General features: G+C 40.0%; 2 protein-coding genes across 3 annotated transcripts in view; one reads left to right on the plus strand and one right to left on the minus strand.

The window, feature by feature from the left end:
* The window catches only part of Arhgef26 (Rho guanine nucleotide exchange factor 26), a 110,073-nt gene extending 98,446 nt beyond the window's left edge, over positions 1–11,627 (plus strand). Inside the window, exons 12-14 of the mRNA XM_021158038.2 lie at positions 7,428–7,495; positions 8,671–8,775; positions 9,265–11,627. Coding sequence (XP_021013697.1) covers positions 7,428–7,495; positions 8,671–8,775; positions 9,265–9,407 — 316 coding nt within the window. The 3' untranslated portion in view covers positions 9,408–11,627. The remainder of the gene's footprint in view (positions 1–7,427; positions 7,496–8,670; positions 8,776–9,264) is intronic.
* Positions 11,628–17,027: 5,400 nt separating this feature from the next.
* The window catches only part of Dhx36 (DEAH-box helicase 36), a 37,465-nt gene continuing 29,825 nt past the window's right edge, over positions 17,028–24,667 (minus strand). The window contains exons 20-26 of one of the 2 annotated variants that reach the window (XR_003836193.1): positions 24,084–24,167; positions 21,747–21,846; positions 21,541–21,631; positions 21,034–21,154; positions 20,358–20,510; positions 18,378–19,767; positions 17,028–17,320 (exon numbers count right to left, since the gene is read on the minus strand). Coding sequence is in view for 1 of the 2 variants with exons in the window: in XM_021158337.2 (XP_021013996.1) it covers positions 19,582–19,767; positions 20,358–20,510; positions 21,034–21,154; positions 21,541–21,631; positions 21,747–21,846; positions 24,084–24,167 (735 nt within the window). In the remaining variant the exon portion in view is untranslated. Of the gene's footprint in view, positions 19,768–20,357; positions 20,511–21,033; positions 21,155–21,540; positions 21,632–21,746; positions 21,847–24,083; positions 24,168–24,667 lie in introns of both variants that reach the window. The other variant, XM_021158337.2, reaches the window with a different exon arrangement.

The raw sequence follows: 24,667 nt of genomic DNA on the forward strand, positions 1-24,667 counted from the left end.
TACATGCCTGTGCAACACACAAAAGCCAGAAGAGAGCTTCCTGTCCTTTTCACTCACTTCCTTTCGGTCTTTCTGACTCGGGTTCTTCTTGAACTGGGGCTTATGTCTTAGGCCCCTGCCTCTGCACACTATTACAGCTGGAATAATCGTATTTGTCAGAATATCTAACTTGTTATAAGGGCACCATGATCCAGCTATATTTGCAGAGCAGTCACTCTGACCACTGAGTCATCTCTGAGCCCCCACATTTATGGTCTGCTTCTCTCTTCTCTTCTCTTCTCTTCTCTTCTCTTCTCTTCTCTTCTCTTCTCTTCTCTTCTCTCTTCTTTTTCTCTCTTCTCTCTTCTCTCCCCTTCCCTTCCCTCCCCTCCTCTCTTCTCTTCCTTGCTTGTTTCTAGATAGTTTTTCTCTGTTCACCCCAGACTATCCTGGAACTCACTCTGTTGGACTTGAACTCAGAAATTTGCCTCCCTTGCCTCCTTCTGTATTAAAAGCATGTGCCACCACTCCTGGCAGTTTTCTCCTTTTTATGTGTTATTTGATTAATATGCTCCATTAACAGTTAAGTTAGGAAAATGACGTTTGCTCTATGTTCCTGGGTTTGAGTGCACAGCAGTATGTTTCATCTTTCCTTAATTTTCCTTCTTACTGTCTCCTTCCTGAGTTTATCTTTTGAACCACATGGACAGAATTCTAAACATTCTTTCTCGCCCTGCACTGTTGACTGCTAATCTCTAGTCTTGGATCCGTTCATGTCTTTCCCCCTCTTTGTATATAGCAGATTCCCAAAACATAGTTTTAGGCTGATACAAAAAGACAATAATTAGTTTTTCTATATCCAAGGCAAGGTAGAGTAGTAACCATATTTAGGGAAGTTGTTCTTTGTTAATCTCTGTCACCCTTTTAAAATATGTACTTTTTAATTAGTAAACTTAGTTTGACAGCCCATATGTGTACATACTGCATTCTGAGTATTCTCACCCTCTAAGGCCCCTTTCTCTCTATCTCTTCACCCCCTCCTCCCTACACATGGCTTTCCCACATTCATGTGGTTTTGTTTGGTTTTTATAATTGTATTTAATTAGGGCCGCATGAGTGACCATGGGCATGGAACATACAATGGATCCTGTCAGATTGACCAGTGGCTCTCACCCAGAACCCAGCAGTGGCCAATAGCTCAGCAGAGATGGGCAGTGCCTCTCTAGTTATCCCCCTTTCTGTCCATGACTGTTGACAGATTAAGCCTTGTGCCAGCCCAGTGAAGGCAACTCAGCTGCTGGGGTCATGATTGCAATGGCCACATGATGCCTAGGAGATGCATTCTACAGCTCTTCTACTTATCCATCATCTGTTCCATCTTTCCATCACTTTCTCCTTCAGTATTTTCTGAGCCATAAAGTGGTGGTATAGAGCTCTCCACTCAACTGTCCCTTAATATAGCAGCCAACCATCTCTGAATTCATATACATGTACTGTGAAGGGAAGCTTCTCTAACTAAGGCTGAAAGTAGCATTTGTCTATGGGTATAAACATGTTTAGACAACAGTTTGACTTGTGTCAATTTAGCTAAACAGCAGTAGTAGGTTGCCTCTTAAGGCCTCTTATGGCCTATGTTTTCCCTAGCTATAGGGTTTTGATTAGGCTGAATCCAATCAAAGAACATTGGTTGCCCCTGTAATGGTTTTGCCATTATTACAGTAGTGAGTACATCTTGCCTGGTTGTTGGTTCATAAGGTTCACAGTTGGTGCCATTCTCTCCTAGTAGCCTGTAGAGCACTCTTTAGCATTATGAAAGCTAGTCAGCAGGGAAGATGCTTTCTGCTTTGTTCTGCCTTTGTTTCCCTATATTTTGCAGTCATGTCCATTTGTGCCTTGATGCTAGCGTGTCAGATATGCCGCTCAGGGAAGGCAGAATGCAGTCTAAGACAGAGGTCTCAGTCTGTTCTTCTGGGCAAGAGATCTGGGACAGATCCTATGCTTCTTAAACTCCTGTGTACCCAGATGCTGCTGTGAACTTTGAGAAGTTGGGAACAGGTCCGCTACCCACGCTGAGCCCAGGTTGGAGCGGAATTTGACTAATTTCCCAATGAGTGCCAAGGTATGGAGGGACTGGAAGAAAGGAAGAAAGCCTTCTCTGGGATCTAGGCAGCGTTCTTTACAACAAAGGATCACCCCCAACCTACCCCCACCCCTGCTGCAATTCTTGATGAAGAAGGTCTTTGCTTATTCAAACTGCTTTATTCATGGTGGATGAGAACACCTATGTCTTACTCAGGGTGAACCAGAGATTAAATACCTCTTGCAGGATGGAATGCCCAGGAGAGGAAGCTCATTGACTAGATACTCGGAGCCTATCTAGATACCTTATTAGCATGGAGAACTCTAGGTTTTTATTCTACATGACTGATTATCAGGGAACTGATTCTAATGCCTACCATCTCAATTGTGAGATTTACTGGAGGTGGTGGGTGTTGACTCTGTTTCTATCTTACCTGTTTTTCTGTCTGGTGGCACGGTTTCACTGCCCCTGTGTTAATGGGAGGATGGAGATCTATATGTGATACTGGGGTTCCTGTTTAATAATCACGGCTCTAGGAGAATTCTCTCGCTAAGGAGGAGATCTCCCTTCTCTTATTTATTTTAATTTGCTTATTGGTTTCAATATGCCTGTTTCACTAGTCACTTTGGCTACTCTCCCTCATGCCCTTATTTTCCCAATCCTCCACACCATCAGTACTTAAACTTTCTATCCTGTTTGTCTCACCACTTTCATATCATGTATGTCCTACTAACTAAATCCCTTCCCCCCAACATCTTAGATGTCCTACTTCCTATTGGCCACTTCCTAGTTTTCTGGAATCTGTTAGTTGCTAGAATAACCCCAAGGCCACCGCCCACCCCCAGGTTTCTCCTGGTTTTCACTTTTGTTCATAAAAACCCTGCTATTTTGTAGAATGGGCATCTAGTTGTGTACATGGTGTTATGTGTTTGCCTGTCATGGACCATAAGTCACTGTACTGCTAACCAGACAACACTCTGAAAAAGACAAAGTCTTACTCTTCTTGAGAAGACAAGGGAGGAAGGTTTTACTCTCATCTCTTTTCCTTCTGGGCTTTTCAAGAAGAATGTGGGAGATGGAGAGTCCCCTTTGTCTACCTTCATTAAAATGAGGCACAGACAGCTGCAGTTCCCACAGGCCAACCGGCTGTAGCAAGTGATATCCTTGGCTTCCTGCATTTGCAGTAGAATTTGGATTCCCCTTTGGGTCCAATGTATGCAGGGATGAGATATCTACTATGTGATCAGTGGGGGGGGGACAAGGTCTTTTCAACCATGTATGTAACTGTAGGATAGATAGAGCCATCATAAACAAGAGTCAGAGGTCCTTTCTTGTATTTCTTTTGCAGAGAAGCTGGGAGCCTAATGAATGTAGCTGTGCTGTCAGCCACCCAGACCGGGTGCTGGGCTCTGACAAAGAGGCATTGTTGGCAGGGAGCTTTGCCCTCTTCCTGCTTCAGTTAATGATTTAATTACAACAGGAAGTAGAAGGATGGGATGGAATTGTAAATGGGATCTCAGAGGCAATCATATTCTTTCTTCCTTTGGGAACATCACAACATAAAGTAGACAGTCTATATAAGAAAATGTAGTTCGGGTTGCAATTTTTCTTTTCTTTTTCCTTTTTGAATCTAGATTCTAGGTCTGAAATGATCTTTCACATTCAAGGGGTGCTGTTCCCTTGGAAGACAAGTCAAATTATAGTCACCTTTCGTAAACAAACAAGATATTCTAAGGAGAAATGGGCAGAACATTGTTTTAAAGATTTGTATTTATTCTTATTTTATGCACATTGGTGTTTTGCCTGCATGTATGTTTGTGTGAAGTGCCAGATCCCTTGGTACTGGAGTTATAGTTGTGAGTTGCTATCTGGTTGCTGGGGATTGAACTTGCCTCCTCTGGAAGAGCAGCCCGTTCTCTTAACCACTGAGCCATCTCTTTGGCCCCCAGAAGCAGAATATTTTAAACAGCACACAACAATGCCATATGCCCTTCTTGGGTGGGTGACCAAAATATAGAAGCCTTCATTTGATACTCTGAACAAGTGATATTAAAGTGAGCACTGATATTTCACACGAAGCCTATTAACTTCACCAGTTATTATTAACAGTATTACATATTAACAGTACCAGCCCTGACTTTCCTGGGGTAGGGATGACAGAACTACAAGTCTGATTAACATCTCTTGTATTCTCAATGACCACTTCTATTCTAAAAGTGCTGGAAAACTAAACTGCCCTTAATACTTATTTTTGAGACAAGGTTTGCAATGAAGCTCATGCTAGCTGCGGTGATCCTCAGCCTCCTAAAAGCTGGGATAGCCAGCAGGGTTGAGGCTGCAGTGTATGCTGTCATTGTAGAGCTTTCCTTTCTAATACTTATCCAGCCTTTGGCAGATGTGGTGAGAAATTGGATTTCTGTGTCTGCAACCTTTTTGCAATCAAGTTTAAACCCGCCATGTCTATGACTCAGTTAAAAGATAGGATCAAGGGGCTCAGCTGTAACTCCCCATGAGGAGTTACATGCAAAGCTGGGCGGCCATGGGAAGGCTGTTAGTCTCTGTTCCACTTGGTCTTTTCTTCTCTGTCGTCAAATGTGGCTTCAGGAGCATCTTTCCCAGCACACTGAACACTGCTTGGGGCTTGAACATGTTTTATTCTGCTTGTCTGCCCCATCATATTAAGAGCTATGAACAGCAATGAACCCCAGCCTAGTGTAGTACCCGTACACTCAGTGAAGCTTGCTTGAAGGATTCGTTATATCTTGGGATTTGATACCCCACAGGTATCAGGGCAAAGGAAAAAGTCTGAACTGCCTGTGTGGTAGGTTGCAAATGCCTCTTGTTTCATATGGTAACTGGAGAGAGTAGATGAGAGTGAGCCATGGACTTTCATAATAATGGCTTTCCTGTCTTTAGGCTTCTGTCTTTAGCAAGTGCTCGGCTCCTGCTATAGAGACACACTGCTTCCAGTTCCCTGGTGGGGCCAGCTCCTTGGCAAGGCTTGTAGAAGCCCCAGGGGAACTGGTGTGGTTTGACAGCTTCTGAGAGGGGGTGGTACTGACTCAATTGAAATGTTTTCAAGAAACAGCTCCATTCAGCAAGGGCAACAACAAGTGTCTTGTTCTGTCCTCTAGAGTCCCAGCAAGGGGCCACACTGTCTACAGGATGCCATTAGTACCCAGACAGCATGGCACAGGAGTGAATGATTTCATCTGGACTGCTCAACCTCAGTGGCAGGGGGGCAGCTGCTGGCCTTGTCTGCAAAGTCCTGTGTGAAAGATTCTGTCCCACAGTGCACTGGGAAGGCAGCAGTTTGGGCAGGATAAGACATGGGGCAAAGGCCTGCCCTGCTTTTGGTATGGCACAGAGAGGTACAACCACTGAGCTATGGAAACTGCTCTTGGTGATCCACACAACTTCTGCTCCATGTTAGTTTTTAGTTAGCATTGTACTTTGGAAATTCCAGTGCAGCCTGTGTGTGGCATAGTAAGGATCTTTCCCCATCAAACAGCACAATTTAAAGTCTTTCCTGGGAACTGGTTTCAGGGAAGCTATATATGTTACTTATTCCTTACAAAACCAAGATAGAACACTTTCTCTGTATTAGAGAAGTTTTGGAAGCAAGATGGTATCATCAGTTTCTACCAATTGTGTGTTACTGCATGAAGCCTCACTTCCGCCAGTCTCTGTACGTGGATGTAGGGATGCACATGCCAGAGTGTGTGGGTCAGAGGGCTATCCCCGGTGACTGAGCTTCATTGCCACTGTGTATACTAGGCTCTGTGACCCTAAGGAGGCCTGAGATTCTCCAAGCATCCCATGCACTGTAGGAGAGTTGGGGTTGCAGGTACCCATGCTACAGCATCCAGCTTTTACATGGGTTCTGGGGATCCACACACTCATGCCTGGCAGAGCTATAGGCTCTGAATGATCTCAACCCCCTCTTTGCATCTTTTTTTGTTTTTTAAACTGAGTATACATGTTGCATCCTAATTGCATTACCTATTTATTTTACTTTTAAACATATATCAATTTATTTATTTTTGGCTTTTTAAGTCAATCTCATTGTATTGCAAAGAGTGGCCTTTACCTTGTGGCAGTCTCCTGCCTGTCAGAGTTTATGATCTGGTAATAGCAGCAGACAACTGATCAAGGTTCAGCTTGTGATTATTAACATGGCTCTCTTATAATCAGATGTTTACTGAGCACCAGTTACACTAAGCTGTGCTCTGGAGAGAATCTAACTAGCCAGGCACATAGCTGTGTGGATGTGTGATGTGAGTGTGGGTGTTAGAAGAGGCCAGAGGTATCAGATCCCCTGGAGCTGAAGTAATAGGCAGTAAGCCACCTATGTGGGTACTAGGAACTGAACCTGAAGTCCTCCACAATAGCAAGTGCATTTCTGAGCCTTCTCAGCAACTGCAAAAGGCAAGGTTTCTAACAGGCAATAGTGAATGGACTGCAGAAAAGAAAGGGAAGCGGGAAGATCACAGAGGACAAGCATGGGCTGCTGTGCCCTGTGGCAGGTCCTTATGTGGGCTGCTCTGCTTGGTATGGCAGAGGAGTGCATACATGTCCAGGAATGAAAATAGGTCGCTAGGTATTGGGAGAATAAAAAAAAAAAGTGTTCTTCAATTTTTTGGGTCTAAAGATGTCTGTCGAGAAGGTGTATTGGTATAGTAAATTGGCTTAGATTGCTTATCTCCAAAATGCTACTTTTATCCTACAGATGGCATTTTTGGAAGATTTTAGAGAGAACTAAAATAATATATACACATAGTTTGATTTGACTAATTGCAATTCTAGTGCTTGCTTTTCTAAATACACAGGATGATATGGTGGTGGAACAGTGCTGTGCTTGCCCAGGACTTGTAGTAGTCATAGTAAAGTTTTTGTTTTACACAGCTGTAACTTAGCATATTAAAAATATTTTGGCTATTTTTTCTAACTATGCTCATGAAAATAGTTTAAAGCATTTGAGAATAGTCTAAATATTTCAGAATTTTTATTTCAATAATGTTCACACATAGAAAAGGGATTTCCCAGCTTCTTTACCAAAATAATTGAGTATATGGGAGGGAAAGGCCCACTGCTAAACATCAGATGATTGTGATAAGTATCTGATTCAATGGCTAATCAGTTCGCCATTAAATGTCCAACGGTTATATGAGAAGTCTCCTCTACCCAATAACTAGCCACATTTCTATTTGACGATGATAACTCTTCCCTTTTTAAAGATCACTCCTGTCCATTTCCAAGGCCAGTCCCTACCTTATGTTTTGGAAGTAGGTTTGCAGTGGCTGTCTAGAATAAACTACTTTCAGAGTATAGAGAACTAATCTAAATTGCACCTGCTCTCTGTGTTTAGGAGTGAGCGAGCCCGCTGGATCACAGCCCTGGGACACAGCAGTGGGAAGCAGCCACCAGACAGAACCAGTAAGTTTCTAGGAACACGGAGGGGCTCTGCCCTCTGCTGGCCAGCATGGTTACTGACTGCTTACACTATCTTCATCTCTACTGATTTTTCCAAGACAGCTGTTAGTTCCTCCCATGTTAGTTGCTAAACATGAAAAATCACTGTTCAATTTTTCTGGGTTTGTTTCTTCATCTGTGAGTCAGAGGTATTGGGTTCACTTCGGGATACTGGGAGGACAAAGGTCAATTATAGAGGGTCAAAGTCCTGCTCGAGCCATAAAATGCTTATAGCTAGTGGTTACTAATAGGCTTGAATATAAACAGAAAAGTGTTTGTTTTTTATTGCTTTGTTTGAGAAAAAGACTTGCTATGTAGCTCTGCCTGGCCTGGGTTTCACACTAGTCCAGACTGGCTTTGAACTCAAGTTTTTGCCTCGGCTTTACAAAGGGTCGCATGAGCTACCATATCTGGTTACAAGTTTTTGGTCTAAAGAAAATTACATCTTTTCACGGTCCTTTTTAGTGTAGGTGGTAATGTCAAGAAAATGTACTTTATTCTTCTGGTGTCGTAGTATGCACATTCAACGGTGACACTATATTTCTGGGTGACTGAAGGATGAGGCTTGCAAAGGTGGTTTTCTGGAGCTCTTTGATGATCACAGCCTTTAGAGTTAAAGCAAAAGTGGTCGGCTTGACATCAAATTTTATGTTAAAAACAAATAATGAAGCCATGTCAGTTCTGCTGAGGTTGTATTGTTGCAAATGAGCATTTGGGGGCACTCTGAATTCGTCTGGCCTTTGGCTGGAGCCTTCACTTTTTTCTAAGTTTTGCCATAGCCTTTATGCCTGGTTCCTGATAGGATAGGGTCACTGTAGATAAAGCTCCAGGCATTACAGATGGTATGAGTTGTATAATCTTGGCCTGCCACTTCCTCTCTCACCTCCATTTCTCCCAGTGTAATACATGGAATGACTCCTGGTCAAGGCTACTGTTGAGCATCTCCATGCATCATAAGAGTCCTCCTGACCCCAACAGTTAAAACCAGGCACGAGGCTTCTTTAATTTCCCGTAGGAGCCCAGCTCAGACCACCAGTGCCAGCCCTGAAACCACAGAGCCCAGTGAGCGAATGCATACTGCTGCTTTGTACAAGATTTCTCAGCCCCTGGAAGCTCAGAATGTCCCTTTTCCTCCACAGCTCTGACCCAGGTGGAAATCATTAGGTCTTTTACTGCCAAACAGCCTGATGAACTTTCCCTGCAGGTGGCAGACGTGGTCCTCATTTATCAGCGTGTTGGCGATGGTGAGTAGGACTGTTCTCATAGGAACTGGTGGACTGGTGCTCACAGAGCCTCCAGTCCAAAGAGTTTCATTTGGTCGGGAACTCCATATCCTGACACAGAGAAGCTTTAGCTTCTCTATTCCAAGACAGCCTCCACTTTCCTCTTGTTCTTAACCTGGCTCCTGACAATTCATGCCCCATTGACTGGGGCTCCTGCCCAAAGGATTCCCTTTCTGAGCCCAGGCAGCTCTCTTAGCCTCGTCCCTCAGAGCTTTTGCTCATGCCCAGTCTCTGGGGCATCCATCATTCTCTCTTGCAACCTTGTCCTACTTCACCTTAAGTATTTTGACTTTAACAGGCATCTATTGCACTGAAGTTTCTTCTTGACTATTACCCATGGTATCCAGTCCATGGAAGAGAGTGACCTCTGAATGGGCATCTCTTCAGAGTAAGCTGGCATGGAACAATACCTGCAGACATTGTCTGATGCAGCCTGTTTTTTTCTTGCAGGCTGGTATGAAGGGGAACGACTTCGAGATGGAGAGAGGGGCTGGTTTCCAATGGAATGTGCCAAGGAGATAACATGTCAAGCTACTATTGATAAGAATGTGGAGAGGATGGGACGCTTGCTAGGACTGGAAACCAACGTGTAACCTCTCAGATGGCCAATAGAATGGAGACTAATTTTACAGTTACTACAGTCTGCTTAATTAAAAAGATGGAAACACTTGCCTCTAAGCTTGCCAAGCCATTCTGCACTTTGGAAGAACAGCTACCAGATGCACTGAGTCCACAAAGCTCAGCTTTTGCATAATGATGCTCCTGAAAACATCTGTGTCCAGGGATGACAACAATCGTGGCTCCCACCACTTCCACTGTTTCCTAAGATGTTGTATCTTGGCCTCTGTCTCCACTTCACTCAGACCGTTGCTCTTCCGCATGAGTTTCTCCTTTGTATGATCTCACAGCACCAGCAAGTTTGTCTTTGAGATTGTCCATTTTGTAAATACTTTTTGTGTCTTAGCCTAATGCTGTTAATTCCACAAGGAACTAATAGTAGTTTGGTAGGTGAGCTGTCATGTTTTGTAAACCTCTTTCTACGAAAGGGAAATTGACACTTGAACTCTGCCACCATTTTCCTTAATAGAAGGAAGGTGAGGCACCACCCAGTGAGGATTTTTAAAAATCCATCTCATTCAATATTGTTCTTAGATAACTATAGCATAGCAACCTTAAGCTACTAAAATGACATGGGATTTACAGCTCACATATGTGAGAACATCCTGAAGATAGGATATTACGGGTCAACTGCTAAAGAGCTGACATAAGATTGCTCTGCCTTCAGTAACACATGGTTCCTGACAGTTCTGCTTGTTTTCAATTGAAAATGGCTAGAACATACATTAACAATCTTCAGAAAGAGAAAATTAAGCTTTGACAGTATCAAGATACCAACAAGGTACTTGCTTGAAATATTCTGATGTTAGCAGGAATTCATTGCATTAAATACCTGATAGATGGGTTTGGAGTTCTCTCTTAGCTATGAGATATTATCCTCTGACTAGCACAAGGAGAGACAATGTAGTATACTACAATTTATTAAAAGGTCATGACATGGGAAATATTTTCATTGGTTGCTATAACCCCTCTATTCTGTATACCATGCAAAATCTATATAGATCTTATCAGCTGCCTCAGATCTTTGTCCCATATCCCTACTCCTGTCTAAACACACCCAAAGCATAAGATTCCAGAAGCCCAGTATGTAAGTGTGCTTGGCTCATACCCTGAAGCCCATCCACCTCAGCAGTAAACCAGAATAGGGCTCCCAGACACGTCTCACTTCTGGGATGCCTTTCCTTGCAAAAGACATTCCAGGCCCTGAGTCCTTGGAGGTTCGAGTAAGTACATGAATGAAGCAATAGCAGTAGCCCACAGCAAGAGATGTCCCAGGATTATAAAACAGGAAATCTGTCTCCTCTTCAATGTCACAAACTTTTTAGAAGTACTAACATGTTGTAGTTTAATTTTGTTTTACTTGAGGCAGAAGGTGTTGCTTGAAAGAGGAGTCATTTTGTATTATTTTTTTTTGCTAATGCCCATTTGGAGCTATAAAATAATACTATGATCCTGTGAATTAATTTATAAGTGTTAAACAGTGTGGAAATATGCATCCTTTAAGTCAAGCAGCTGAACACTTATTAAAGTGTTCCTGTATAGCAGGTATTTAACAGTCACAGTTGTTTCACTTCAACTGTGATTGTTTTTAACATTTTTTAATGCCTTCTTTGAAATGTACAGTGTGACTTCACTCCTGCAAAACCAGAAATGTTACTTTTGTTCCAATAAATTGAAACTGCTTGTACACTTTCAACAAAGCTTGTGAATTTATAAAGACTTTATATATAACTTGTCTTTCTGTGCTGGTGTAATTTGATTTACTTGTGGTATGAAGTTTATGGCTTGGGGGATTTGTGGTTAAATAAAAGCTACACTGAAGTTACCTATAGCTAGCATTATAGAAGACTCATCTTGTCTCCGGTATGTGTTGGCATCAGCTACCCTAGAAAAACAGGTGCTTTTGAGAATTGGGTTCTACTGTTTCTGTGCTTATGCAATTTTATCACCTAGTAAATCATGGTAGAAGAAAACCCCCATACCCTTCTATATCAGTTTCCCATTACTGTATAAGATTGCCATAAAATGAGTGACTGGAAGCAATACTATGTATCTGTGTAGAATCTTACATTTGAAAAGTCAGAAGTCCCAGGTACCTGGCTGCAAGTGTTACATTATCCTTCAATCATCACGGCAGCAATAGAATGCTTATTATTACTAGGACTTGGAATTTAACTCCCTGTTCATGCTGTCCAAGGGAGAAAACGCCCCTTTGAAGGATTCATGATTAAATTAGGCTCATGGAATAATTTCAACTCAAGATTAGCTTTTTTTTTTAAAGTAGGCTAATGAATGTTTCAGAAGTAATTTTATTCCTTAGTTAGATCTGTGCATTTCCTTGACTGTGCAACATAAAACAACTGGGAGGTGGAGGTTAGCAGTGCTATCTTAAAATTCTGCTTTCAGCAGCCACAATAAAACCTTAAAATGCTAGATACTTCCAACTTTATAACAGCAAATGCCCTTCAGATCTTTTTGTACTATAATTCAATAGTCTAACACATCTTTGTTATCTTTCTACTCTAGCTTGCCTGGGATGAAGAGCGATGGGTATGCCATTTCTAGTAAGTAGCAGAATACATTCTCCTGTGCTCCCTTTGTCCAGAGCTCTGGGAAGCCACAGAAAAGATCAGCTCCTTTGATTTGCAGTTTAAGAATGCAGGTCAGAGTGTAGTATGTGCAACAGTAACTTTTGTGGATTGAGTCCCTTGTCCCTCAGGAGCTTACTCTGGTATGAATGGGAATATGGCCCTGAAAGACAAGGTTTGAGCAGAAGAAAACCAAAACCTCATTGGTGCAAACAAATACCACCTGAACTCAGTTATTTCTATAAGCAAGTGGCCATAGGTCCAGCAAAGACTCAGAGAGAGAGGACACTGACAAAATAACCAACCCAGAGACACTGAATCCTAAAACAATCAGGTTACAGGAATATTCGTGAATGTTATTTGTGGAGGTAATGCCATACTTTAAAATGGAATAGAGATCTGGTAACTACAGAAATTTAAATGAAACTAAAACAACTAGAAATTATAGTTAACCATGAGATTAGACAGTTAAACAAGATCCCAAGGGAATTAGAAGAGAAGCTAAAGGAAACTATTAAAAAAAAAAATCACAGAGGAAGTAACCATGGAGATTATAAAGATTTAAATGGAATCCTAGAGGAAGGGAATATTGCCAGAGGAGATGAAGGAGGCGATTCAACCAGTTTAGGAAGTAAGCTGTACTAGGAAGGGAGGGTGATCTTGGGCAGAGGGGTTCCTTCCAGCTGAGTACATTTCCTGCAGACATAGAAACAGGATAAATACTCACCATCTACATGTATATCAGCATTAAGTAAGTGAACCTTAAGATAAAAGGTCTGAATAAAGATAATGCCTGCATGCTAATGGAAGGTTAAATCTGTGCTTACAAGTAGACATCTGCTTTATCTTAGACCCAAAAGTAAAATGCAAAGCTTTTTACTTCTTCAGATACCACAGAGGAAACAGTAGGTGACCTTGGTTTTGGTGATGAAGACAACATCAAAGGTATAATCAACAGAAGAAAACTTGGTAAACTTGGCTTTATCAGAATTTCCCTAAAAAGCCTCAAAGAGTGAGAAAGTTTTGCAAGTCTATCACTGATAAAGGAAATGACTCCTAATGACATTCTGCTACACTCATAGATCAGTGCCTTGTTCATCCATCATCAGAGAAACTTCCTTGTGCAGCAGATGGGAACAATGAGAGAGACCCACAGCCAGACATTAGGCAGACAGTGAGAGACCTTGGAACACTCAGTCCTAAATGGGATATCTCCTTCCCTCAGAGCTCAGGAACCCCACAAAAGAAAAGGCAGGAAGTGTGTAAGAGCCAGAAGGGATGGAGTACACCAAGGAAGCTGTAAAGTCCAGTCAACTCCTTTTTGGAGAAAGCCCATTTTGTGAGAGACCAATTCCAGGAAGAAAATCAAGAGTCCACCTGAGCAAACATCCTATGGCAACCCACTTAGCAACAACCAGTCAGGCTGCAATAGCAGGACCAAGGTACATCGAGATAACCTAAGACAACCTGCAGGGCATAGATAACCTGACCATCATGTTTGGTTCCTGCAGATTACACCAGAAATGCAGTGTTTAAAATAGGAACTTGCTGACCCTTATGGAAATTCCCCAACCAAAAGCCTGAACCCCTAGACTCAGGGTTCACTCTCACCCACTGCAACAGGGACAGTGGGAGACCTTGCTCTAGGGCTCGTAATAAAGACCCTTACATGTTTTACACCAGAATTGGCTCCTTGGTAGTCTTTGGGTACACGCAACTTGGGAATAACTGAAACAAGGCCCTCAAAATCAACATAAAGCTCATATAAACTCAGGCTGAAGCAGCAAGTTCGAGGTTTTACTCGGTAGGTCCTTTACATAGATAAACGTCCAGTTTAGTGTTTTGATGGAATTCCTGAATGTGAATGAGTGGGTCTCTGATTCTTGCTTTTTCTTCTGTTGGTTTGTCTTGTCTAAATTCCATGTGATAGTTTTTAGCATATATTGTCGTATTTTTTAAATGAATAATGACTGAAAACCTACTCACTGGGGTAGAAATTTACAACTAAACTGTCTCTTATACCTGCTGGCAGGGGGAAAAATATCAGTTTTCTCCAATGGAATGATACCAGATATATTAGCCATTTCAGGACAGGCCTCATGTTCAGAAGTACTTGACCAGCATAATGGACTGCACAGCTTCTGTTAGTTTGGTGGAGTTTTGGGTTTTTTGTTTGTTTGCTGTTTTGTTTTTTGGTGGCGGGGTGTTCTTGGCTTTTGGGGTTGGTTCTTTGTTGTACTGGGTTTTTTGTTTCTTGTTTGGAGAAAGTTTGGTGGGCAAGAAGGGGGAGAGGAGCTGGAAGGTTTTGAGGGAGGTGAAGAATATGGTCAAAGTATATTTAAAATGAAAAATTGTTTTAGTAAATAAAATATAATGAGTTGTTCATTCCAATTTGTACCAGGAACTCTTAAATTTTAACTCAAAGTCCAGGAATGATTTTAATTTTAAACAACACAAAAGATCTGGGTAGTTCACCAGAGCACACACATAGAACACACAAACCTAGGGGGGAAAAATCAACTCTTGGATGTCAGAGCTATAGACCAAATATCCTTAGGCACACTCAAACAGCTAAAAGGGGACAGCATGGTTAGCACAGCTGTATAAATCTATAATCCCAATCTCAACACAGGAGAGGCAGACCTCTGAGTTCCAAGCCAGCCAGGTCAATATAATGAGACCCTGTTAACAAAGGACCTAAGCAAAATACTGAAAGGTAAGACCCTAATAACCCAAGACCCTCATGAGGGAACCGAAACAGGCAATCTTACTGCTAGGTGAAATGCAGTAAGGCCTTGGGAAGGCAATCCTGCAGTTTCTGCCACATAATCCCTACCACCATCACAGGCCTTGCTTGGGTTTATGCAAGTGAGATAAAAACAGGACCATACACATAAAATGTGCATAAATGTTTACAGCAGCTGTTTTCATGTCACCTAAACTTAGAATAACAAAGATGGCCTTCAGTAAGTGAATGGATAAACTGTGTATGCATCCATTTTTATCTTAAAATCAAAGGAAAACAATTGGCTTCTAACAACTGAAAATAAATCAAGAGAAAAGTGTATTCAAAGAGACTGATTGGAAACTATGGCAAAGAATAAACAAAGAAATATGGAAAATACAGTTGACCCTTTAACGCTACTGTGCTGAATAGTTTTATGTCAACTTGACAAAAGTTAAAGAGTTATCTCAAAGGAAGAAACCTAAATTGAGAAACATGCTTCCATAAGATCCAGCTGTAAGGCATTTTAACTCGTGATTGATGGAGAAGAGCCTAGCCCATTTCGGGTGGCTGGGCTATTGGTCCTGTATTCTAGAAGGAAGCAGAACAAGCTAGCCGTGATGAGCTAGACAGTAAGCTCCATGCCCCCTTCCCTAGCTCCTGCCTCCACGTTCCTGCTCTATTTGAATTCCTGTCCTAAATTCCTTTAAAGACTACTATAATGTGGAAGTCTAAGCCAAATAAAAAATAAACCCTTTCCTTCCCAACTTGCTTTTGTCATAGTGTTTCATCCCAGTTATAGAAACCCTAAGACAACCACCACCATGCAACCTCTACAGCTGAAGAGGTCCTTAACCACTAATGGTCTAGGTGCTCTGGAAGCAAGCTCATCACAAGAGCAACAAAGAAATGACTGAAAGGTTACTACAGTATAGCTTACTATACTAACATGACCCTACTAGTTTTAGATTTAATGCTATACCTTTCTCTGTACCCTGCCATCTTAGTCTAAGTTTTGGTAAATTTCAACTTTTGTAATAGATTTGTATATATTTTGATAATACTTATATATATTATGTATATATAATATTTGTATATATTATGGATATCCATTGTATGCACTGGCAGACCTTTTTTATTAAATTTTCGATTGTTCTAATCATAAACAATGCAATCTTTTCAAATTACTGCAAATCTTCTTGATCTCCAAGCTCCCCTAAAATGTTCCAGTTGGCAACTACAGGAAGAATGCTGGAAAAAGTCCCAGAGAATTCTACTGCATTAAAGCTCTAGGGATCAACGCTCACCTATCTATGAGGCCTGTTTTCAGAAAGAAAGCCACTCATTCAGTCTTAAAACTCTGACTTGAAAATTTCTGTCACGTGTCAAATTTAAGAAGTAGAAGGAAAGTGAGAATTTAAGATTTGCCCTCATTCAGCAGGGTTAGCTGTACCCCATTCACTATGCACTAGGTTCTGTAATTCTTCCGAAAGCTGCTGTTCTCACAGTATTCTCAACACCCAGACTGGATCTCACACCTATCCTTTACCTCAAGGTTGGTGCCATTTTCTTCTGGCATTTCCTGTTGCACATGAAAAGATCCATCTTCCTCTAGGTCAAGAAACAGGCACTATCAGCACACCCATCTAAAACCAATCATCTTCTCCCCAGACAGAAACCGTTTCCAACCCATCATCTGACATGAGGTGAAGAATCACGTACTCTATGTACAAGACAACTAAGCAAAGCAGCAACCAGTCACCTGGAAAGATGCTCACTGCTAATCTTAGAAGCAAAAATTAAGACAAAAATGAAATAGAACATTTAACTATATGTTAAAAATCAAACTAGAAACCAATAAAAATGCCAAATATTAATCATGAGTGACATTGGGCAAACAAAAGTGGCATAGGCACTTCAGGAAAGGTTGGTAGTTTAAAGCCACACTTTACCAGGAGGCAAAACATGACGTAGTTCTCGGAGTAAGGAGTAAAAGCCCTTACAGAAGACTTGAGTTCAGTTCCAGCATCTACATGGCAACTCTTAACCACTTGGAATTTCAGCTCCAGAGGATCCAATGCTGTCTTGTGGCTTCTACAGATATCTGCATACATGTGATACATATTAATTTACAAAGGCATATATACACATTAATTTATAAAGCTACATATACGCACATGAATGAAAATAAAAATCTTTTTAAAAAGACACACTTTACCATGTGATGGAACTATCTTAATCCTGAGTATTTACACAGGAAGTTAAAACATGACAACTACATATACACTTAGAGCAGCTTTATTCATAAACAGTAAAAATGCAGAGAATACATGAAATGTCCACCAAGTGGTAAATGGATACAATGACATAGCCATAAAAGGGAATACTAAACAATAAAAATTACTAGTATGTACAGTAAGCACAAGCCATCGCCATGCTTATATTAAATGAAAGAGGCTGGACACATGGACTGTGTGAATCCATTCCCAGAAAAACCTACAAAAGGCAAAACTATTGACGAAAAGCTGCTCCCTGGGCACCAGAGGGTAGAAGCAGGCAAGGAAGGGCATTTTACCTGTAAAAGTAACAAGAGAACATCTTAGGTTGATGGGAATGTTCTACATGAAGACTGCGGTGTTAGCTACACAATTTCACACAATAGACCAAATACACTGAAGTTATACTCTTAAACTGGTTAATTATACACAATACTTTAAAGCCTTAAAAAAGTATGGAAGACTATTAAAAACTAACAATGATAACATGATTTACTTTCCTGGATACACTTTCCAATATTCTCCAATGAAGATGGTTTTTAAAAAATTAGAATAAAAATGCTGTTTAACATATAGGATTATTACAAATATATAGATATAAAACATAATTACAGTTACTGAAGAATAAATATAAGATCAGTGTTGAAAATGGAAGGAAATATGCCACCATTTACTTAGTCTGGGTGCAGATACCGAATAACAATTTTAGAGTAGACTGTTTTACAAATGCAGAAAAATACACTTTGCAATTAATTGACTTAAAATTACTACAGCTCTTTTTCCAGGTCAAGGAAGGTACCATGTGCATGAACTTAATGCTCTTGAAACATTATGCAGCGGTAGATCTCATAAGTTTCTGTTACAGTGTTTTTTCCAGTTTGTCCTTTGTGCTGTGCAGAGTGATGTGAGACAGCTTTTTCTTCTTAATGAGCTATTTTTTAAGAGCACTCAAAACAAGTCATTCTGGGTCTTGGAGTGCATTTTTCAGATAGGAGTTGTAATCTGTGAACAAGCAGATGAACCTTCAGAGCACCCGCAAGCCACCCTCTATCTTGCTTAGCTATGTCAGACAGCAGCAGACGCTAGCAAGACATCACTTATTTTTGTGTACTGCTTCTCTGTAAAAACAATTCTAACAACATTTTTGCATTTGCTGTGGAGGCTAAATACTTGCTTGTAAACACACCTTGACTTTAGGGGCAAAACTAATATGTTATAATACCGTGACACTACCACTATGACTAGGGAGAAGCATAATTTCGGTGAGACAATCCAAAAAAATAAACAAAGGACACAGTGCATCCAAATCTTTGTACACAATGCCAGGTGACACATACTCAGACATGGCAGCAGTACCTGAACCAGCATCGGAGGCAAATCCATGGCAGTGCTATACATATGTCCTGGTCATCTCACAACTTACTAGGGAAAGAAAACCAAACTTGATTATCTCAGAACAATCACTGGCTCATGGATAGAACAAAAGCAACACCTTCAAGCTAGAGGTAGGGACTACAACAGGAAAAAAAGAAGGGAGTCCAAAACTAGGAAGAAAACAATAGCTAACAAGCCTGAAAACAGCCTTGTTTGTCACCTCCACTAAGAGCATAAAGAGGCATAAAAATGGTGTTTTACAGGGCTGGGGATGTGGCTCAGTAATATAGCAGTCGTCTAGTATGTGAGGCCCTTGGCTCAACCATCTCCAAGGTCCTTAGTACAAAAAAATAAAATGGTAAAATTGATTACTAAAGGTTAAAAAATATTTTATGGACAAATAGTAACAAGCACTGTGTGAAGAGCATATGCATCAGATACTGTGGTCCTTTACATGTTACCATAGTTAATCCTCACAATCTTTACCTGTCTTTCAAGCAAGGAAAAGGTGATGAGCTGAGACAGGACCTTCATCACCACATCCAGACACATGCTCAGTTGCTACATTATGCTACACAGAGCAGGACCGTAGGTATGATAAGAACCTTTTAAAAAGTTAATAAAATAATAAAATAAAAGCAAACAAATAAAAGCAATCAAGTAAGCCCAGTGATAGGTAGAACTCTAGAAACCAAACCAAGAAGTTAGCTGAGATTTATACATTGTACATTTTATTAAATATCGGACTTTATTACAACAAATTTACTAATAATAGAATTTCATTTTTAAAAAATGTGGTTGTATTCAAATTCTTACTTCATACTGCTTTTTGGCCCAACTTTCTATTTTTACTGTCTCTAGACAGTCATTATGAACAGAAAATTAATTTTGCATAATAGCATAAAGGAATTTCTCAATGTTACAACTTTGGGAATTCTCCCAAAGTGTGGACATATCTACAACAGAGGATAAGGTCAGAAAGCATATTACTTTTTCCAATGTCTTTATAGTAGCTAGATGGCACTGTTTAGTCATGCACATTAACGCTTTACTACCCAATGAAAATTTCTAACTTACACACAAAAGCAAGTCATAACCCAGGGCTTGGCATTTTGCCAAAAACTAAAAAAAAGAAAAAACTTGGAAATTATGGACACCAGGATAGTAAGGCCATCACAGAAAGCTGTCAGCTATAATATCCGTCCTGTGACCGTGGTGGCAAGTTCCTTGGAGTAGCCTTTTCTTGAGTTTTGATCAAGTCTAGAATAGCTGACAGTACTGCACAGTCTCTTGACTTAGTGTCGTCCCAGTCTACAGGATGAGGGCATTCAATCTTCTCTTGTAGAAGGCTATCCAGTTCCTTTCTTAGTCCCTAAGGTTGAAGGAAGCAGATATGCTCATCAGGGAAGACGGATTCTCAGAGAATACAGCAAATACAAATGTGACTTTGGTGGTGACAAGGATTTCAGAAGCTATTACAAAGGAGGGTAAATATTCAAACTCTAATCCTTAAAGTCAGTGGAAGACTATTACTGCATCAAAAAGTAATTTAGAAAACTAAGATCAGTCAACGCTACTGGCTCTCTTGCAATAGACAAAAAGTCTTTTTAAAAAACATTTATCAGGCTGGGCAGTGGTGGCGCACGCCTTTAATCCCAGCACCTAGGAGGCAGAGGCAGGCGGATTTCTGAGTTCGAGGCTAGCCTGGTCTACAGAGTGAGTTCCAGGTACAGCCAGGGCTACACAGAGAAACCCTGTCTCCGGGGTGGGGAACATTTATCTTGGAGGTCATGATGTGTGCCATGGACTGTGTGGAGGTCAGAGAAACACTTTCAGAAGTCAGTTACACACATCCACCACCTGTGCTCTGGCTCAGCAGCAAGCTGCTTTACATGCTGAGCCACCCTGTGACCCACAAAATCACTTATATGCCACCTAATAGACAACCATCAACATCAGTACCTTAACAAGATGGGCAATTCTTTCTGGAGACTGAAACACAATCCATTCATCTACAGCAATAATTTCCTGATCCTTATCTTTCTGGATGGAAATATCTCCTCCAAAGAACAGGAGGCAGTATGGTGACACTTCTGTACAGTCGTACAAGTATATCTGTAAGGAGCATTAATGTGCATGAGGGAATAAGAAAGAATTACTATCACATAATTCAACATCTCAAACATCAATCAGCTACTTTGTAAGATTAACTTGCTTATGTGATTTTGAAAATTAAGTTTGAAGAAATAAGACTTTAAGTGAACCTATCCTAATTCTTAGAAATTTTATATTTTTGTTCTAAATTTAACATTTTCTAAATGTCAAAACTAACCAATAAAGAGAAAATGACTTTTATTTGTATATCCAAATAATAAAAAGTAAAATCCCACTTACTATTCTGACCATTACTTAACTTATACTGTCATGTCAACAAATCTTTACACAGTACAAATTCCTGACAGCACTTTTTGAAAGCAGCCTCACAGAGAAAATGTTATAAGTAAATAATGTACAATACTACTTACAAAAAAAAAATCTGTAATTTATGTCAGAAGAAAAGTACAGATTTTTAAGGTATAAAATTATAAAGCTATTATACTGACACTCAGCTATATGATTACATTAAATGTTCACTTACACTGCTTGTTCTCATCTTCAGGTGATAGATAAGCCAGTTGTAGTGGAAGTCTGTCTGCTCCACATTGACAGATTTAGGATGAATAGAAACCAGACCATCAGACTTCGTGTGAACTTTTACCCTTTGAAAAAGTTACAATACAGTTCAGAAGTGTCTCAATGGATTGTTCCCTCATTATTTCAAAAGAATTACTCCTTAGTGGTGTTAGTATACAGTACATAATAAAGACTATAGTACATGAAAGGACTAGGAAGGAGCTTACACTCAGAATGACCACTACCCATAATTTATACAATAACTGAAATAAACAACTAAAACCTTCCATTGGTTAACTGTGTTCCCAAAAGAACCCAAAGTGACTAAATAGGAATTGTGATGGGCAGATCCCTATGTTTGCCGATTCCTATGTATCTAAATTACCAAACTTGCAAAGAATCCATTTCTACTAGAGGGTTCCAGCGATGAAGAAAGAGCTGTGAGTAGTTCGTAACAATCTTCAATGCTTACATTTTCCTTTTTTTACCCAAATTTAGTCGGATTTTAGCAACTTTGGGATATAAACCAGCACAGATGACAGCTTTAATTATCTTCTCATTATCTACAGGGAAAGGAAAAGGAGAGGGAGAAAAGTGAAATACATTGGACCATTAATGGTAAGTGACTTACGATTTTGTTTGTTTTGTTTTGTTCTGTTTTGTTTTGTTTTTCTTTACCTGAATTTATATTAGCTTTTGGATCTTTGGGACTTCTACTGCTTACAAATCCAGCTCCAAGAAGATGCTCAGCAAACTGTCCCTTCATGTTATGCAGCATCTAGAGAGCAATGAAGGGTAACAGCTAGAAACCTTCCATGTTTAGGGCCTATAAATCACACTCACCTCAATTTAGTTTTTAGCTTCTCCTGCTTTACAAAAAACCCAGTTCAATCATGTAATACATTTAAAACTAGATTTATTTTAATTATATGTATGTGTATATTTTGTGAGTCCTAGTGCCTATGGAGGCCTGAAGGCTTCAGACCACCTATAATTAAGCTGGACTTAAAGCCAGTTAAGAGCTACAAGACTCATAAACTGGGAACCACGTTGTATCCTCTGCAGCCAGAGCTTTTAACAGCAAGCTACTACCTCTCTAGCTCAGCAATTAAATTTTATCATTTATGGAGGGAATTAGTAAATCACAAAAACAAGTTTCTGCAAACAAATGTTACTGGAACACAACTATTTCTACTTTCTATATTCTTTGTGGTTGCTTCTGTACTCTAATAACAAGTGAATATTTTTAAAACATATAGCCTACAAGCCTAAATTATTATTTGGTGGGAAAAAAATGCATGATATAAGGAACAAAAAAATCCAGTAATGTTTAAACAATTATTCCATTTTGCAAGACACACTGGAATTTCTTTTTACTTTGCTTTTAAAAACAAGTAGAAACACCCCACCCCCGACAATGACCAATCTTAACTGCTGTCAACATCCTAGCTCAGGAACATTTTCCTGAAGAGGAAGCCTGAGGCAGAAATGCTGGGTGATCAGTACAGCAGAAAACAGCTATCCCCTGGCTTCAGTTAACTTCAAAGTCATAATACAGTAGACACTATGCACTCAAACCAACAGAAGAATTAGAAAGAAGTGCAGCTTAAGAATGAGATCCTATTTATTTCGTTTCTTGCTTTCGTTTACTGGGTTTTTGAAGCAGGATTTCATATAGTCTAGGCTGGCCTCACACTATGTAGCTGAGGCTGGCCCTGAATTCCTGATACTCTTCCTGTCTTCACCTCCTGGGTAGGATGACAGGCATGTTGTACCACTCCTACCTTGAGATCAGCTTTTAAAATTATAAAAGCTATTTTTAGCTAGGCATTGCTGTACAAATCTATATTTCAAGCAACTGAAGCTCACACAAAATAACTGAAGGCTCCAGGCCAGCCTAGGTTGCAAGTAAGACTGAACCAAAAGTTTTTATAAAGCATAATTAACTTTAGTTCAAATTAGTTCTACAGAAATGAAAACGGCACAGATTAATCTATTTTCACAACTACAGAATCATCTTCTAAAGAATATCTTCAAGTTCAACAAAGAAATTTTGTGACTTATTATTCTAGGTAAAATTGGTTAATGCAACTGTTCCTTTTACAAAAGGTATAACTTAGTTTTCCCCATGTAATTCTTCTAAATGAATCAATAGCCACTTCCTCCTGGTCATTTTAGCTATAATTTTGGGCCACCATCTCTACATGCAGTCCTCACTGTGCAGTGTCCATCACTACTGTGTGTTCCTTCTGTATTTTAATCAACTCCATTGTGCACCGTTAATCATGCGACTGCAAGCTCCACTGCTCAGACTCTCACGGATTCCTTGTTAGCTGCTGGTTCCAGGACAGCATTTCTTTAGTGCTTTCTTGAATATTCCTTCTTTCTCTTTACAATTGACTTATGCCTCAACTGGATATGCTGTTCACACAGACAACCTGGATTTAGGCATCTTTTGCTATTCCATTTCATATGATATGTGTCTGGGTAAGTTTCCACTGCACATGGCACACTAAAGTGATGGTTCCAGCTGCATCCACAACCTAACTACTGACAAAGCTTTTTTTGTCAAGAATCTGCTTTCCAGAAGGCTGTTTGGTTGTGCTCTTTGGCCTTCAATTTGATTTCTTAGTTTAGCAGCTTAACTGTCTGTCCCTTTTAAATGTTCACTCTTATTAATCTTACTTTCTTTTCCTTGTCTTACTGAACAGATAATCTTTTCAGTAACCCAATCTATAAAGCAGCTGTGAAATAGGCTATGTCCCTTGTAGTTTTGGGCTGCAGTATCTTTCTGAGTTGGCACATCACTTTTCACTCTCTGATGACTGGGTGTTTTGTATTAAAATGTTAATTTCTTGACACACACAGACAGACACACATACACACAGAGACACACACATACACACACACACACTCTTTGAATGTAGTTGACGTTTCCTACAGATAAAATTAGGCAAAATAGATGTTTATATATACTAATCTAGTCTATGGGACGAGTACATCTTTTGGTATTACCTGTAGTGTGTTTGAAGACAGAAAATATTCCCAGCAGTAGTCCTTTTCATACCTGAAACCACGTCGTTTGGCTTCTTCCCAGCCCTATTGGACAAAAGCAATGAAAAGACTCACATGGTTCACCATACCACAAATTACTGAGTGGGTTCCATCTTAATTTACTTACAGTTTATATCTTTACTAATGTCCTATTTTTTCTGCAAAAATGTCAAAGAACTTTGAAACTCATGACAAAAACATGAAGCTCTTTATGATCCCAGTTCCTAGCACTGCTACTGACATACTGTATATTTTACACAAAATCTTTCCACCAAAATATCAAGTATTCATTAAAAAACAATATTAGTAAATAAATTTCAATGCATTAGATTTTCAACTTTAAAAGCATGGTTTCTTAACTAGAATAAGCAAAAGGGGAGGAAAGGCTGTCAGCAAGACAATCAGCAGGTAAGTTCTTGAATGCAAGCTTGACAGAATTAGATCCCTTAATGTTCATATTGTGAAAGGGGAGATAGAACTCTTACAAACTTCCTCACTGTCAACACACTCCCCCAACAAAAATAAATAAAGCTTTAAAAAAAAAA

This window comes from Mus caroli, chromosome 3, assembly GCF_900094665.2.
Source record: "Mus caroli chromosome 3, CAROLI_EIJ_v1.1, whole genome shotgun sequence".
NCBI lineage: Eukaryota > Metazoa > Chordata > Mammalia > Rodentia > Muridae > Mus > Mus caroli.